General features: G+C 36.6%; 1 protein-coding gene across 1 annotated transcript in view; it reads right to left on the bottom strand.

Annotated features, from left to right (window-relative positions):
* TNKS (tankyrase, TRF1-interacting ankyrin-related ADP-ribose polymerase) overlaps positions 1-19,003 on the bottom strand; it is a 166,594-nt gene that overhangs the window by 2,152 nt on the left and 145,439 nt on the right. Inside the window, exons 21-26 of the mRNA XM_004682203.2 lie at positions 15,049-15,169; positions 13,675-13,772; positions 12,174-12,248; positions 11,166-11,271; positions 9,838-10,024; positions 6,709-6,865 (exon numbers count right to left, since the gene is read on the bottom strand). Coding sequence (XP_004682260.1) covers positions 6,709-6,865; positions 9,838-10,024; positions 11,166-11,271; positions 12,174-12,248; positions 13,675-13,772; positions 15,049-15,169 — 744 coding nt within the window. The remainder of the gene's footprint in view (positions 1-6,708; positions 6,866-9,837; positions 10,025-11,165; positions 11,272-12,173; positions 12,249-13,674; positions 13,773-15,048; positions 15,170-19,003) is intronic.

The following is a 19,003-nucleotide window of genomic DNA, read 5'->3' as shown; positions in this document are numbered from 1 at the left end:
CCAATCAGACTGACATCAGACTTCTCCAAAGAAACATTACAGACAAGAAGAGAATAGAGGGACTCCAAGACAACAAATGCCAACTAAGAATACTTTACCCTGAAAAGCTCTCCTTCCTCTATGAAGGAAGAAACAGTTGCTGTTACTTTCTTTTTTTTTTTTTTTTTAAGATTTATTTATTTATACATACAGATTTGGTGTACAGGCCAGAGGTGCCGGGGGTGAGAAGATTCCCCAGAGACAGAGTGGGGAGCAGAACAGGCAGATTGATGAAGTACACTGCTGAGGAGAGCAGAGGGCAGGCCAGGAAAGTTTGCTGCACTATGTGGGTCCCCTCCCTGGCTGGGGAGCGAACTCGTGCTGCAGTGGCTGTGATAGCTTCATAGTGCTGTGCTTTAAACTGCTGTACCGTAGGAGAGGGCCCAGTTTCTATTTCTTAAAAACTCCAGAAATTCATTACTACTAAACCTCCACTCCAAAAAATACTACAAGAAGTCCTAAAGCCAAAACCAACTGATGAATGAATAAGAGTAAGGCAAGGAATAAAGTCACAAAAAGACAAACAAAATGGCAAATACAGATACCAATGTATCAATATTAACCCTAAATGAATATGAACTAAAGCATCAATAAAAAGGCACAGAGTGGGCCCTCCCTGGTGGCGCAGCAGGTTAAAGCACAGCACTGAGAAGCTAAAGCCACTTCAGCATGAGTTCGATTCCCACCTGCCCTGGAGGTGACCACATGGTGTGGCAGACCTCTCCTGACCCACCCGCTGCTCCCCTCAGCAGTGTACTTCGTAGATCTGCCTGTTCTGCTCCCCTCTCTGTCTCTGGTGAAGTCTCTCGCCGCCCCTGAGCCTCTGGCCTGTACCCCAGTTCTTGTATAAATAAATAAATCTTAAAAAAAAAAAAATAAAAAAGGCACAGAGTAGTAAACTGGATTACAGTGCAAAATCCAACTTTCTCCTGTCTCCAGGAAACACATTTAACTACAAAAGCAAAAGGATGGAAAACAACACTACTAGCAAATAGACTAAAAATAGAAGACAGGAACAGCTATATCAGATGAAATAGACTTCAAACTAAAACAGGTACAAAGACACACAAATCAAAAGCACAATGAGATACTACCTTACACCAGTGAACATGACACATACTAAAAAACTAACAACAACAAATATTGTGAGGAGGTGGTGAAAAAGTAATTCTCCTACATTGCTGGTGGGAATACAACTGGTCGAACCACTATTAAAAATGGAGCAACCATATAATTAAGCAATTCCACTCCTAGGGATTTACCCAGAGGACACAAAGACATTAATCAATCAATCAATCAATCAATCAATTAAAAAATATTTATTTATTTGTGCATACAGAACTGGGGTACAGGCCAGAGGTGCAGGGCTGTGTGAGGCTTCACCAGAGACAGAGTAGGGAGCAGAATAGGTGGATTGATGAAGTACACTGCTGAGGGGAGCAGTGGGTGGGTCAGGAGAGGTCTGCCGCGCCATGTGGGTCACCTCCGGGGCAGGCAGGGATCGAACTCATGCTGAAGTGACTTCAGCTTCCTAGTGCTGTGCTTTAACCCACTGCGCCACCAGAGAGGGCCCGATCCAGTCATTATTTTGAGGCATTTGGGTTGTTGTCAGGTCTTACCTATTATTAATACTGCTGCAATAATCAGAGAGATGCTGGTATCCTTTTAAATTAATGTCTTTGTGGCCCTTCCTGGTGGCACAGCAGGTTAAAGCACAGAACTAAGAAGCTAAAGCCACTTCAGCATGAGTTCAATCCCCGCCTGCCCCAGAGGAGATTCACATGGCATGGCAGACCTCTCCTGACCCGCCCGCTGCTCCCCTCAGCAGTGTACTTCATCGATCTGCTTGTTTCTGTACCCCACTCTGTCTGTGGTGAATCCTCTCACCCTCCACATCTCTGGCCTGTACCCCAGTTCTGTATGAATAAGTAAATAAATCTTAAAAAAAAAAAAAAAGGCTGGATGTGGTATATACACAAAAAGGCTGGATGTGGTATATACACACAATGGAATACTATTCAACAATCAAAAAAGATAAACTCATGCCATTTGCAGGAGGAGGAGGAAGAGCTAGAAGGGATTATGCTAATGAAATAAGTCAGAAAGAAAAAGAAAAATAATTGGATTATTTCACTTATAGGTGGAATATAGGGGAACTACACAAATGGTCAGGGAAAAATAATAACAATAAAAAACAACACAACAGAACAAAAAACATATAGCTATAAATCAGAGACATTCTGCAGGGGAGGAAGAGAGAGGAATCAAGACGAGGATGGGAAGCGGCAAGGGACTATGGTGATGGTGCATGGGTGAACTGGTGGTAGAAATTCTATGGGCACTTCACCTGAGAAAAGAAAGCAAATGCATAAAAATGAGCATTGATGTAAAATATATGTAAATAAATAAAGCATATAAAAAAGAAAACTGCAACTTTAAGTGAAACCTTGTACGATATGATCTCATTGGCTTGAATTTTTTTTCCTTGTCAATGTTGTAAAGAAGTAATAGTGAATGAGATGATATTATTTGAGCACATGCTGTATAGAGCATCTAGCGTGTGCAATGGGTACCAGTGCAAGATATGGATCCTCATGTTCAAGGTCCTGTCTTCTTTGGGAGGATAAGTCAGATACAAAGAGGAATTACAAAATAACTCAAGTTGGCAGGTGCTAAGTGTCAAAAATGAGTGTGAGGCACACTCTTGTAATTCCTTTTGTTAGGAGGAAATTTATTAGCTATGCAGAAAAGATGTTCGAGCAAAGGACTTGGTTTTTGCTGGCACTCTATTTAAGGAAGTTCCTGTGTGTACATTTTAGTCAGGCAGATTATTGATTCTACTGGCATAAATTCCTTAAAGGTCCTTATTTGAGTGTTTCTGATTCACACTGATTAGGTTACTGAACTGTTACTGTTTGCAGTGTGAAATACTGATCAATTGCATCACAGTCCAGAAGGATTTGAGGAAAGGGAATTACTAAACTATAGACGGGTCAAGGGTAGATCAACAAACAGTACTTCCTGTAAAGTCACTAAATTCATGCTGGCTAGAAAAGCAAGGGATTTTGTTTTTATTACTTTTTATAAGAAAATTTACAGTAACCACTTTCAGTAGTAGACTTTCAGGAAACTCTTCTTAACTCAAAACCTAAGGCCAAGCTTTATTTCTTTTTTATATTTTAAAAGGACAGGGTTATTAGGAAGCATAGAAAGAAAAAGACACATGCACACAGGTGGGCAAGAGAGCTGCTGTGTGAAGCCAAAATGTAAACTTCACATGCTTTCAATGTACACTTCACAGAGATGAAGAACTATCATCATGTACTCTTAAGGATATATTATTCTATAGTCTTCTATTTTCCAGGTTAAATAATTCTGCATAGTTCATATGATCTCAGTAAAATAGGCTAAATTTCTAGCAATCAATGACTAGAGAATATCTATTTTTTCCCCCCTTTCTTTTGTTTTAAAATATGTATAAAGCCTTATGGGACCCAAGAAATGGCCTTGGGAAGAGGACCATGAACCACCCTGAAATCGTAAACAACTTCAAAATTTTCCTTATTGTCTTTCAAAGGATCTTTGTTCAAAAATAACAGCTAAGAAAAAGCATTGGTCTAATACGGAAACACCTTTATATCTACAAGTCCAGTCATACTCAAATCAGAGCCATTTTTTCTTTCCAAGTATAGTTCAGTTAATTTTTAACATATCTCTTTTATTCTAAAGAAAAACAAGTTTGCTAATAATAAACAGTACTCCTCAAATCAGCCTTCTGAACAAGACATTTGTGTGTTCTTACGGTGTTAAGTACTAAAGGTGAAGGATGATTTAAGGAGAATGGAATAAAAGCCAGGAAAGGAAAACATCACCATAAATCCAGACGAAACTGCTTTAGGGAAATGACCTGATTAGCAGACACTGCAGTTAACAATATTCATGCGGATAATAAGTACACCGGGATATGGAAGAACAAGTGTGTTCCATGATAAAACAAATACTACATGCATTTCATTTTTCAAAGTACTTTTTTTACTTCAAATAAGATCTGAACCACATTATTCTCTAGAATTCTTTTGATAGAAGACTGAACATGTTATCAAATCAAATTTGGGACACGACTGAACAACCAGTAATTATTAGAAATGTAAACCTATTACTATTTTTAATATTTCCTTATTAATTCTTTCAATTAAATATAAAATTAAAATTATACTTAACCATATATCACTTGCAAAATATTGAAAAGTAAGATAATCTTAGTACTCAGAGATAATTATTCTCATGTTTTGGAAGAGCCTATGTTTAACGTATTAACACAAACACATTTTTAAAATATGACAGGCATATAAACAGAATATTATGTACTGAATAATTCTTTGTATTGATTATTTAGGTTGCTTAAATTTTTCATTATGATGAGAGGGTGATGAACATCCATACAGAGTTTTTTTGGTTGTTGTTGTTGAGACCACATGGATTATATTAGTACCTTATCTCTAGAAGTGGAATTACAAATAAATCAAAGTGAAAGTATTTTCTCTAGAATCTGGAGTTTCTTATTTAAAGAATTTGACAAATTTTTTTTAGATAATTTTTAAACTTTTTTGGGAAACAACTACAAACTTATAAATTAAGTTGCAAAAATTAAAATGGTACTCAATACACCCGTGTATACCCTTTACCCATATCCATCCATGATTTTTTTGCCCCCATTTGCTTTATTTCTGTAACATGTGCACTTCTTTCTACCTCTCATTATATTAGGCAGACAGACAAACATTTTCCTCCCGTCTATTATTTGAAAGTAAGTTATATACATTATGAAGTTTCTTAATCCCTAAAACATGCCAGTATCTATTTCCTAAAAATATACTCTCTTACATTCTATTTCTTAAGATGTGAATTTCTCTTACATGAACACAATCTCATATTCCAATTTTGTCAGTTATTTAATAATGCTTTTTCTCTTTCTAGTACCAAATCTAATTTGGGGGCAGGATTTTAAGTGAGCTGTCCTGTATCTTAGGTTTCACTTATTCTGGAAAGTGTCAGTCAAAAATACTGACATTTTTGATAAATCTGGTCTTTCCACATTTAAAAATAACAAAAAATCCCTCATTATGGTTAGATGTTATGCGTTCTTGCTGGATTACTGCATAGATGATGTGCATTTTTTAGGGTACCACATCTGGAGAGCCATACTCTGGCTCTCATTGGGAATACGGATTTTGATCACCTGGTCATAGCATCGCACCCCTTTCTCCCGTGTTAACTGCAGTCCTCCACACCTTTTATAACTAATGGGACTATGCAAAGATCCTCTCCTTATGAAAATTACCTCTGGATAATTCTTGCCTGATCTTACCTTTACCACAGTGGTTTCCAGGGGATGATTTTCCTAATCCAGTACTCTATACCTACCTATCGTCCTTGTCTTTCTACTATAAGCAAAAGCCATCTATTCCTCATTCATTTATTAATTAGTTATTCACATAGAATCATAAATTCTGACTGCCATCACTTATTTTGGTTTGTCCCGCTCACTGCATTTATTTTGGTTTTTAATTCCTCCAGATTCGGCCAGTGTATGTTATTTTAGTTCTGTGCTCATCACATGCTTCCAACATTTTTTTGCGGGGAGCATTTCCTTACTTGCTGGCAGTATCAAGATGTTCCAGCTTACTTTGCTATACCAGTCCTGGAATTAGTTACTTCAAAAAGCTCAAGTTTCTTCTAAGCAGAGAAAGGCATAGAGACCAAGGTCTGGACTATGTATGCTTCTGGAATTTTTTTTTGTTTTTAGTGTACAGCACTGAGAAACATATGAAAATATATACACTCATATACACACATACTTACATGCACTGTTACACATACACCTATACATACATATATTCTCTCATGTGTATAGATAGACACACATTAGAAACCATGAGTTCCTTATCAGTATTTCCAATTGCAGCCTACCCTTACAGAGCCATTCTACCTTCCCCCTTTCCATATCTATATGTCCCTTCTTCTATAGCAAGAACCCTAGCCCCAAATCAACACCAAATTATTTTTGAAATTCAACTCAGTTCAGACGAATTAATTTTTGTTTTTTGAACAAACTGATAGGCATTTAACAGTAATATGAGATAGAAAATGATAGAAAAATGATAGAAAAGTTTTCCTGCTTGCTAACAATTTTATTTTGCAACCTCAAGCAGAATTTAATGCACCGTTGCTTTACAACTCAAGAAAGCTATCATTCTATGATCAGAAAGTCTAGCAACTCAATGGATAGGAACAGCCTGTGGCTATCCGTGAATACATGAAGAAGATCCATTAAATGGCAGCTGCTCTTAGCAAATCTCTGCTATATTGGGGCAAAGATACAGAACATTAATTCATAACAGCAGGCCTCAAGAATAGCAACAAATTCCACACCTTTCTTCTGTCTTTCCTTTATTTGAGTTGGGTAAATTGGCTGACAGGTGACTGGTGGGTTCTGTTTGCAAAGCTGATGTCAAAGAATGCTGACAACTGACTTGAAGCAACTAATGTTATCAGATGTGGTACACATTTAGTTAAATAGTTTTCTTTGACTTTTATGTGGTTTCAGTCTCCGTATTCTGCATCAACATGTTCAGTAACCTGGCTATGATTATTTGATAACCAACGTACCTGCTCTCCTCTGTAGATGACATATTCTGCATACGCCAGACCATTCACACTTGGCCTCCCAATAACTGAGTGGTGTCCTGGGGGGGCATGAGCCATTTTCATGGTGCTGAATTGCAGAAAGGATTTTCCAAGGGTCACTCTACAGAAAAGCATTTGTCTAAAGGAAAATGGAAAGCAATGTTTTCAAGGAAACTTTAAAAGTTAGAATGATATAACCTTGAGGGTTTATTAGATTTTTAAAAATATTTAACAAAAGACAAGCTATTTAAATGTCACTTTCAAATTTATGAGTAAGACTGGGTGAGAGTTAATATATGGGCTTACTATAAACAGCAGGCTCAACAGTTATAGTAAGTTGAGTTTATAGTAATTTTGGAGTGATTTAGGGAACAATCATAGGAATTATCGATCTGTAAGAGCTCTGTAAGTGCTGACTAGTGAAAAAGTTACTAGAGAAAACTGAATTTTTGTATGGATGGATGGGAGGAAAATGAAAGTGAGCAGATGGGCCGTAGCATTTGAAATTAAGGCTCAGATTTCTCATTATGATGAAGCATTTGTCTAAAGGAAAATAGAAAGCAAAAACTGGCATGATAAAAGTGGCTCATATACAGAAATATTTAGCTTAAATGTATAGATGGAAATTATACATGGTGAACTGAGGTAGAACCCCTGATGTCAAAGAGGGATGAAAGGTTAACTGGGAAGAAAGTACAACCCCTTGCTAATAAGAAGTTGGTTACTATAGCTTGTATGTCCATGCAGTTGGCCACCTCTTTTTGTAAATCAAATTTTACTGGAACACTCGAACAAGCATTTACATATTATCCATATTATACATTGCTTTTGCATTTTAAGAGCAAAACTGAATTACTGTGGACTGCACAACTTGAAATACTTATACTACGGCCCTTAAAAGAAAAAGTTTGCTAGTCCTTAATATAAACAATGAACATTTTAACTCATCAGTAAGACCATCAAATTGTTAAATGTAAATAGTTATTATTCAATCAAGTAGTCTTTAGTAACAAAATCTAACCTTTGCATTATGATTACTCAGTGATATTACTTTGAGTCAAAATTTGTGCCAGAACAGTAGAGCTGGATCCTGTCTGGCCAGATTTTTTAGTGCTGCCTCCAGGACGCTGGCTGGCTTCACAGCAACTAACTACATTCTGTGTGCCAAAGAGGAAAAGAGCTTGGATCTACATTAGAGGGAGGCTTTTGAACTCCATCTCTATAGAGTGGCAGAATGTGGGTGTCCCTGGACTCTCCCTAATCAGCTGGCTGGGCTCTCTGTTCTGGCCGCTCTCAGCACCTATGTCACATCCTACTTTACCTGATAAGCTCTCGCCTCCTGCCTTCCACTACCTGTCCTGCATTTTCCTGTCCTGTTGGTATGGAGGTGGGAGGAAATGCCAGTCAGCTCATGTGGCCACAGGCTGTAGATGGGCACTGGGAAAATACTGGTTCATGTCTGCTGTTTTGCCTTGCGCATTGTGGTGCATTTGCTGATGCAGCAGCCCCAAAGAGAGGATACCAATGTGGACCACGGGGAATGGGGCTAGAGATGAAGGCATCTCTTTTTCATAGTGTACTGTTCTGAACTATATAGTAGCTCACCTTGCCTCTCTAAAGATATCGAATGGACTGAGCGACCAACGTGGTGGTTATGAATCTGTGGCCAGCTCACAGCTCACTGATACACTGTCTTTGCTTTGCCGCCTTCTCCACATCTCTTATCTCAGTGCCCTCACTCTGCTTCCCTCACTCCTGTACTTGCCCAAAAAGTGCTAGTCATAGAATTTTTCTGTTTTATATTTCTGTTTCCTAGGAAATCCTAGCTTAGACATAAGCTTAACTTTCAAATTTTAATGTCACTCCTCTTCTAGTTTTTTTTTTTTTAAGATTTATTTATTTATTCATACAGAACTGGGGTACAGGCAGATTTGCGGAGGGTGAGAGGATTCACTAGGAACAGAGCGGGGAGCAGAACAGGGAGATCGATGAAGCACACTGCAGAGGGGAGCAGCGGGCGGGTCAGGAGAGGTCTGCCGCACCATGTGGATCTCCTCCGGGGCAGGCGGGGGATCGAAATCATGCAGAGGTGGCTTAAGCTTCTTAGTGCTGTGCTTTAACCCACTGCGCCACCAGGGAGGGGCCCACTCCTCTTCTAGTTTCAACTTTATTGCTTGTTTAGGAGTTAGTTTTGAAATAACAAATGGAAATTTTGGCATTTACATCTTGAGAACTTTCATTATTAACCACAGTGGCTTTAATAAAAAGAGGTTTCTTTCTGGGAATCTTAAAACTGCTGATTGTTTCACCTTTTTCGCTAATGTAACTGAGAAAGAGATGCTTTAAGGTCAACAACTATAATGAATTTCAAGTTTTTATGAGTCCCTAGGAGATTCAATTGATATATAGAGTAATTTAGTAGCTTTACTTAGCAAAAGTAACACAACTTGGTTTAAGAACAATGCAATAAATCCCAGTATTTTAAAGTTCAATCTTTTGTACTGTTTCCATTGTCAGGGAAGGGATAGTACTTTATTTTATTGACGTTTCAGAGAATATGCTACAGTTCTCGCCAACTTTTGAAATCCTTCATTTAAAAATCCTATTAAAAATGAATATTCATTTGTTTACTATTAATTTCAAAGCTAATGTTCTCCATTTGGATTTTTCAAAGTTAATTATATACCCTGCCTTAAAACATCACTGAATAAAATCAAAAGCAAATTAAAGATTCTGTTTGTTATAGAAGTTGTGTATCTTAGTTCAAATGTAAGTAAAACTAGAGGTCCTTTGTTCTACAGAAATAATTTTCAATCTTTTCTTGAGAATTCTGAAGCAAGGAAAGGAAAGCCCAGAAGAAAGTCAAGAAATAGGGAATCTTATTGTGACCTATGACTTGGCTGATGTAGTCTGGTTTTCACCAACATGGTAGCAGCTCTGTTGTCAATGCTCCTGTCAGGCTGATCAGCTAATTCCAAGTCAACCTCCAAATTTGTCCGATTCATGATCAGGAAAAATGGACAGTAACCTGTGACTTCTGTAGGGCCTGAGTGAAGAATATGGTTTACAACCTGAGAATATCAGCCACTACATGAAAAACAAGATACTCACCTATGGCATATATAACATGAACGATCTTTGTGTGTAGGGCAGCCTGTTCCTCCTCCAATCCCATAAACATACTGATTGCTTTTAGAGGAATTTTCAGCAAAATAAATGCCAGCGCCGAACATTCCCCCTATGTACGCATGCCGCTCATCAAACCCTTTATGAATAATAGCATTAATGAAAGGAGAACCTAGAAATATAAAAGATAGAAAGATTGGTTTTTGAACAGTTTTCTAGACTCTCAATTAGTTGTATTCTATTTGCACTGGGCAGGGTGATATTAATTACAATGCTTAAGTGAAAACTTTATTTTGTATACCGATACATAAATTATCACTGTGTACTAGAATCTTTTTTTTTTTTTTAAAAGATTTATTTATTTATGCATACAGAACTGAGGTCAGAGGTGCAGGGGTGGAGAGAGGCTTCACCAGAGACAGAGTGGGGAGCAGCGGGCGGGTCAGGAGAGGTCTGCCACGCCATGTGGTCTCCTCCGGGGCAGGCGGGAATCTAACTCATATGGAAGTGGCTTCAGCTTCTCAGTGCTGTGCTTTAACTCGCCGCACCACCAAGGAGGGCCAGTACTAGAATCTTATCAGGGATCCACAGGGCCCACCAAACAAGGATATTACATAGATCTTGCAGGTGGTCTAAGATTTTTTGTAGTACAGTACATGTAGCTTTGAAAATACAGATTATTCTACACTTAATTTTACTGTAAGTATTCATAAATAAGTTGATAAACTAAAGCGCTTATACTAAGCTACATAAAAATATTTTAATATCTAGATTGTTCAACTCACAATTGAAGTTCTAAAACAATTCCAGTTATTTTCATTGCCCATGACTTGAAAAGTACTAAAATAAAATGCATTAAAAAGCTGGTATTGGGCCCTCCCTGGTGGCGCAGCGGGTTAAAGCACTGCACTAAGAAGCTAAAGCCACTTCCGCATGAGTTCGATCCCTGCCTGCCCCCGGAGGTGACCACATGGGTGGCAGACCTCTCCTGACCCGCATGCTGCTCCCCTCAGCAGTGTACTTCGTCGATCTCCCTGTTCTGCTCCCCATTCTGTTATGGTGAAGCCTCTCACTGCCCCTGAACCTGGCCTGTACCCCAGTTCTGTATGTACGAATGAATAAATTAAAACAAAACAAAACAAAACTTAAAAAAAAAAAAGCTGGTATTAACGTAATTTTTTGGAAAAAAAATCAAAACACCGTTTTTAGCACAATTAATATATTAATATAAACAATAAACACAGGCTTCATATTTACTGGAATTTGCAAGACTAGTGCGAGGCCTGTAATTACTGTCATGACACAGCACGCACCATGGAACAGCATACGCTCGTTGTGATGGTTATGATTTTCTTCAGACACTTCCTTTTGTCTGTGACAGAATCGCTCTCTCAACTTCTTGTTGACAACTTTTTGAATCTTTAAGGATGAAGAAGAAAGAAGGAATTAGTGAAATGTACATTCCTGACAGTTCACAATTTAAAATGAAAAGTATATTTTCTTTTAGGAAAGACTGATTTTTGCATTTTGTTTTGTTTGCTTAAAACATTATTTAAAAACAACAAAATCGCTAGGTCAATATAATTCAGTTAGAATGCTTATTACACTTTTTTAGTGACATTATTTTTACTTACGGTTCTTATCATTGTGCATTAGACCTGGCTACTTCTCAAAGTTAAAGTTTAAAAAGTTACAAAATAAGAGCTAATGTTAAAAAAGGTCTCATTCCTCTCCATATTATTAAGTTTAGGATTTAGGGGCCTGTAAATGTATTTTTCCAAAAGGGTAATTCTGATGTACACTGCTCTAACTTTTCACAGGTCTATTAACCCAAGAGTTTCTTAACCAGTTTTCAACAGATTGTATTCATCTTCATGAAATCCATTTGAAAAAAGCATATAGTAGTAATCTACCCCATATTATAAATTAAGGTACTGAGATTAAGAGCTGAATGTATTCTGATGTAATCATTAACCCAATTTGATTGAAAATCCAGGTCTTTCATGCTACTCTGAAATAGTGATAACAAAAATTACTGTTGGCTGTGGTTCAAATTTGTGGGTGAGCTGAAAGAACCATTACCAGTTTTGCCTCACCCGCCAGCTGACCTAGCTTTCTATCTGGAGCAGTGGTTGTTTCCTAGGGTCTGGTGCATGGGGTCAGAGATCCTTTACAGGGAGAAGGGCAGCATCTGATTGCAGGTTAACAGGCTAGCACTGACAGTGTGAAAATAAGACTAAGTTTTTTCCTTCAGTGTGCATATTTGATTTTTTAAGGCAAATCATGCCGTCTGACTTTCACCATGAAATTTTAAAACTTACTCGAATAACATTGTATCTGTTGAAGATTCCGCCAGCATTACCACCATCTCTGTGTTCTCGAATTGTACTTTGCATCTGTAGAAAAGGACAGTATATAATTTTAATTTTAAAGACATTCCTTTCATTATTCCTTTGATTCCAAAACTAAATAAACAGAAGTTTCGCATAAATTGATTACCAAGTTTAGTGGATAAATATTTCTGGTGAGAAAACAGTCACAGGCATGAATAAATATATAACTTCTACATTTTCTAAAAAAAAAATTTGCAAGATTTTTCTCTAAACACAAAAGTGTTTAGATGACATTTAGTCATCTACATTACTGTTTTACATTGTTTTAAAACATGAGAATTAGAACATTGTGATGAACTGAACCTAAAACTCTTCAATCAATATTCCACTGGACAAATGTTAAAAATAAGCATGAGGACTTTTAAAAAATGAATACATTTTTGCACCCTAATGGAGTATTCCTCATAATCTCTTTAGTTTGGTATCTCAAAGTACATCTACACAAAGAGGGGATGGTGACTATAATGTACAACTAAGTGGGGTAACTTTCCTTAGCACATTATGTACTGTCTTCTACTTTCTAAACTAAGGAATTACTATGGAAAATACAATGTTTAAAAGACCTATGTTTTATATAGGACTGACTCACTCACTTATGAAATTATGACCACATTTTGGGTGTTATAATCAGATTTTACTAAATATTAGGAGATGACTATGTATTAAGACACTAGAAGACAGATGCTTTCTTATTAACCAACTACCTGAATAGCTGCCCTGAGGTAATGGGACTGGGATCCTGGAGTAGTAATAATGGGAGCACTAATAAAAAAGCAGGAAACAAACAAGCATGTAGGCATATCTTTCTTTACTTAGATATTTGCAGTTTATCATGTTTATCATTATTGAGATAATGAGATTAGGCATTTTATTATGCAAAAGACTCAAGGTTTAAGCGATCATTAAAGAGGGAATCTATGCATCGGTCTATAGGGTCATACAAACAGACTTCCTATGGTGCTTCAAATAACTGACTACAAAAATGAAAGGCGATTGATTATGAGGCAGATTTCATAAACATATAAATTATGTTATAAATTATTTATAATTTTGCACGAAAATATAAATGATATTTGCTATCTTTAAGGCAAGATTGTCACTTAATATCATTCTTAATAAACATTTTAACAATATGATCTTTCTAGTAGGGTTCTTATTGCATGAGTAACAATATAGTTTACAAAAGAAAAAATGCAAATATGGCCCATTCACTGGAAACCCTAGGCTTATTATGTGAAAGTAATGTGTCATGGCTCTAATTCATAGTTCTATTTTAATTTCAGCAATATTCAACATGATGGCAAAGGGAGAGAGAATAACAGAAAGGCAATGACCATAAATTAATGCAAGACAAGCTTACTTCTCCTAGAAAAATAGGTTTAACCACAGATTTCAGGCAAAGGTAATTAAAATTTTGGAAATATGTTACCTCTTCTTCTACTGACTGGTATTCCTTATCTTCTGGAACAAGATCCAACAAGATAGTTCCCTGGTTAACACAGTGAAAAGTCAAATAAGGATTGGTGCCTGTAAGAAAGAAAAATTAACTTGTTAAACAAAAGTCCATATTAATCAGCCTTCAGTTTAAGAAAAATTTAGTTATAAATAATTGATAATTTTTGGAACAAACTGGAGATAAAAAAGTTGGAGATAAGAAACTTTCTCCAACAAAGTCAGAGATAAGCTGTAAAAGGTTGTGATAGCCCAGGAGTGGTGATGGAGAACTGGATTAAATGACATTTTCAATTTGAATATAACATAAGGTTCTATTAAACAAATAAATCTGAAAACAAGAGAAGAGATGGAGGTGAGTTTGGGGATTAATTTTCTCTGTTTTTACAGAGTTCCTTGTACATACAGCAGGGCCCAAGAAGTATTTGTTGAACTGAACGCAGTCATAAATATAAATGAAATTATGCCTGACACAGGTACAGAACATGCTACTTACAATGTTGTCAGGAGTGAAATAAAACATTACTTTCTAAAAACTGAGATGTATTAAAATGTAAACTAGCAGGTGTTAATCACGTTATTCTTGTTAATTTTGCTACCCTCATTAATTTAATACAGGTAAGCAAGCAAGACTCAAGATTAAGACCTTTTATGTTTAGTTTCAAATACTCTTAAAATGTTCTTGATTCTGCACGCTAGTGGATTAATTCCAGTTGTTCCTTTTCTCTCCCTCTTGCTTTACTGGCGTGAAAGTCCTTTTACAAAACAGAGAAAGGATAAATATGGAGGCCCACAAAGGAGAAAGACAGGAGGCTTGAAGTAGCAAAGCACAATGGAAAAAGTCAAGCTGACAGTTATAAAAGAGGGAGAAAAGTTCAAGATGAGTGAGAGAAAAAGGAAAGATTGGGAAAAGGAAAGTTATAAATGTCTGCTTTTATCCTGAAGGGCTTTAAATAATCAGATATCAATACCTGGTCATTTTCCAGAGTCTTTTGGTGAAAGAGTAAGGAAGGCCCTGGAGGGAGGAAAAGGTGAAAGCTGGAGATCAGCTGGAAGGGGCTGTGACAGCCAGGAGCTGTGGTGGGGAGCAGGAGGAGGTGACAGCAGCGGGCAAGGACAGAAGTACAGACTCCAGAGATACTCAATTACAAAGTGTGAGGAGAGGAGGAGGAAGATTCAGAGTTCTAAGGTAGAGCAATTAGGAGTGTGATGCTGGGAGGGCGAGGCAGGAAGCGCCATACCAATCAAGCACACCAACTCTGGGGTCGGATGGCCTGAGTACAAATGCCAGTGCTGACCCTTAACTTGCACTACCAATTCCTGAAATTCTTTTCCCTCCTCAATTGCTTACCTTGCTGTCCACCCAGGAGTCTTTCTACTCCCTTGATTAATTTGTGTCGGTGTCCATAAGCATTGATGCCTATTTCTTTCAACTCTTCATGACCCATATCAGCCAACACATCCAGTGTAATCTGAAAAAATGAAACAATAGAGACTGCTAAATTGTAATAGTTCCTCAGAGATGGAAAACTTTCCATTGGTCTTCATTGTCATCATTTCCAGTTAAGGAAAAACACTTTTGTTTCCTTTATAAGAAATGAACTTAAAATTGTCTTAACAATTTTATCAGGTTCTTAGTTGAAACAGTCCTCAATTTGCTCCTTATCAATGGCAAGTTAAAAAAGGAAAAGCAACAGGTTTACCGAAATAAACATTGCTATGTTCCCTTTTAATTATTTAATTCCATCATCTTTTGTTTCCCTCAAGATAGAAGGAAAACCAGTAGCTTGAAAATGGGGCAATACCTGATCCCAGCACCTAGCTGGTGAGAGCTTGATTGGTAGGGGAAAGGGAGAGGCTTCGCCACAATGACACAGACATGTTAAAAGGAGTACAAGGCATTAGGTAAGCAAGATTCTAATGAAGACAAGAAGAACTTTCCAGTGCTCAAAATATTTATGCATGTCTTTTTTCAGTTAGTATTTAGATTACAGAACATTTCTACAGCTTTTATATACATATAGAATTCCTATTTGGAAAAGAAAATAATTATTATTTAACTTCCCTTATCCATCTAAGATTTAACAATTTTTGCATCGTTAGAGTACATTCTATTTTTGTACCAAACAGTGGGTTCTAAATTTTTGGTTATTCATTTTTGTGGATGCAGATGATTTTTTAGCTAACACTAAGCTTCAAAATCACCTAAGTACTTTGTTGACTAAAAATAACTATGACTCTACCCCCACCTAGTGGCCATGTTCTGAATACTCAAGATAAAATCTTGAGAGAGAAACGTATTTTCCAGGCAAAACTTGGCCCTGTAATAATTCAAATACTACTTAAAAAATTAGCTTCTGATTTTATATCCTGGGAAAACTAATAAATACCTTGATTATTATTCCCTTTCCAACTCAAATGAGATATTTTTATCTATTACTTTTTCCACCTTTATACTTGACTTTAAACACTTTTAAAACTGACAAATTAGGTCTGGAGCTTTGCTGGTTTTTACTGTCAATTCAGAATATTATATAATGAGTATGACAAGTACATATCACTCGTTATTTAGAAATATTTACTAGACTACTTCTAAGTCACCATTAAAAAAAATCTACTGTGTAAAAAGTGCTTATTTACTTTTAATTATCCAAAGCAAAATTTTAACAAAGCTTATAAAAAGCATCGATTCTGAAATATATATCTTTGTGGCAGAATAGTTCATGCCCTTACATTTTTAGCAAAATGTGATTTTAATATAATTTGGAACGTTAAGGATATTCTAATTTTTCCCTCTCAGTAGTCCAATACTCAGTTCCAATTAGGCTGACATCAAAATGGGGTCCCAAATCTATGTGGTAGACTCAAATTCAAAAAGAATCCTTAAGATTTTCCGAATTGATATATAGAGTATATATTTACATGAAGCAGAAACCAGGCTGGCTAAACACAGTATTGTCTATGAAATTCTAGGGAAGAAATGAGAACACTTATTTGTCATCATAGAGCTCCAAACATAAAATGAGTAGCTCATTTAATCTTCACAACAACCCATGTAGTACTACTGATGTGCTCTCACTACACAAGTATCTTATCCATCATCATACATTCCTGCCTCCAACAGCTTTAGGGAAAAGTTTACAAAGTGCACTCACTACTCTATAACTGAAGGCTAGTCAAGTAACACAACTGGCTAAAAAAGTTATTTTGAATGTTTGATGATTAAAATTGGGCAGAAGACAGTTAAGCACACATTAAATGGAATAGTCAATGTACTGACTATAAAAAAATGTAAAGACATTTTCTGGCAAAAAAAAAAAGTGTATTAATGCAACCATTTACTCAGAACAAAACTGAAGTGAAAAAGGTAACTACAATACTAATGAGACAAGGATAGCTGCTAAAAGTAAGGGCTATAGGATTAAGCTATTAAAAACAATAAAATTAAAGAATGAAATCAATTACGGTGAACATGTAAGGTAAAAAAGGAAAAAATAAAACATAAAAGTTATAAAACGATTGAAAAAGTAGAAATGAAAGTCCTTTGACAAACTTCCAATAGTTTACTGGAGCTACCATGTGAATTAGGGTCTTCAATTTATTAAGCAAAGATGTATGAAATTTCATTAGCATGGCTATGATTTTGGAAGAAAGGATAAGGCTGCAGTATGGCTACTGTAATTAAAATAGTAAAATGCCTTTAGAATAGTTTTAATACCTTCAGGGAAGGAATACAGTACAAAGATTCTTTTTAGCATATTCTCGCAAGAAACCTCCAAACAGACTTTGGGTGAAGTTAAAGGGAGATTATGTCAGTAGTCTATAAAGCTCTCACCACCAGCAGAAGACCATCTGATGCTTTGTTAAAGCATATTTTAAAAACTAACACAGAAGTATAGAGTGACTGGGGGGTTTAGTTAGCTGGACTTTAAAAAAAAAAAAATATAATAGCTCATTTTTACATCTTTTTGTGCCTTTTTCCATCTCAGTTGTAATGCCCTTGGGCTTCCCATCACCAAATCACCACAGTCCAGTGCATTTCCCTCCCCCTACTGTTTTTTTTTTGGGTCCCATTCCCCACTCCACCCCATAAAATGTCTCTGATATATAGCTGTTCATTATTATTATTATTTTTCACCCGGTACATTACACTCCTGCTATGAGTGAAACCATTTAGTATTTTTCCTTTTCTTTCTGGCTTATTTCACTAAGCATGATCTCTTCTAGCTCCATACATGTTACTGCAGAAGGTATGTGTTTTTTTTTTTTTTTTGGTTGCTGAGTAATATTCCCTTGTGTATATGTACCACATCTTTTTAATCCAGTCATCTACTTTTGGGCATTTGGGTTGTTTCCATGTCTTTCCAATTGCAAATAAAGCAGCAGTAAACATGGGGGTGCAGGTATCTTTTTGAATCAGTGTTTTTGTGTCTTTTGGGTAGATACCTAGGAGTGGGATTGCTGGGTTGTAGGGAAGCTCCATGTTTAGCAGTTTGAGGAACCGCCAAACAGTTTTCCATAGTGGTTGTACTAGTTTGCATTCCCACCAGCAGTGCAGGAGAGTTCCTTTTTCTCCACATCCTCGCCAACACTTATTGTTGCTAGTTGTTTGAAGATGTGCCATTCTCTCAGGGGTGAGGTGGTATCTCATTGTGGTTTTAACTTGCCTCTCCCTTATTACAAATGATGTTGAACACTTTTTCATATGCTTGTTGGCCATCTGCATTTCCTCTTTGGAAATTTCCTCTTTTTAGCTCTTCTGCCTATTTTTTGACCCCCACCGTTTTTGATCCCATTCCCCATTTCATCCCCATAAAATGTCTCTGGTATATAGTTGTTCATTATTATTATTATTATTATTTCTTCCCCTGGTCCTTCATACTCCTGCTATGAGTGAAACCATCCAGTATTTTTCCTTTTCTTTCTGGCTTATTTCACTAAGTATGATCTTTTCCAGCTCCATCCATGTTACTACAAAAGGGGCGTGTTTTTTGGTTTTTTTTTTTTTGATTGCTGAGTAAATATTCCATTGTGTATAAGTACCACATCTTTTTAATCCTAGCTGGACATTTTTTAAGGTATTGGTTTTTTTCTTCAGGTAAGGGGAGTCATAGGTTAAATGACCTAACAAATGTTACACAACCATCCAGAGGGAGAAAATAATCAGAATCAAGGTCTTCTTTTAATCTAGTATACTCAACTGATTTGATCCCTAAGAATATTAAAGGTGACTACAATACACGGCATAAAAAAATTTAGCTTAAAAATTAAGGCACTAGAAAATCTTACAACATCTGGAGTTCCTA

The sequence above is a fragment of the Condylura cristata genome, unplaced genomic scaffold (genome assembly GCF_000260355.1).
Source record: "Condylura cristata isolate star-nosed mole 26May11 unplaced genomic scaffold, ConCri1.0 scaffold00014, whole genome shotgun sequence".
Classification (NCBI taxonomy): Eukaryota; Metazoa; Chordata; class Mammalia; order Eulipotyphla; family Talpidae; genus Condylura; species Condylura cristata.
The sequence above is the reverse complement of the archived record's forward strand: the minus strand, read 5'-3'. Positions and strand labels throughout refer to the sequence as shown.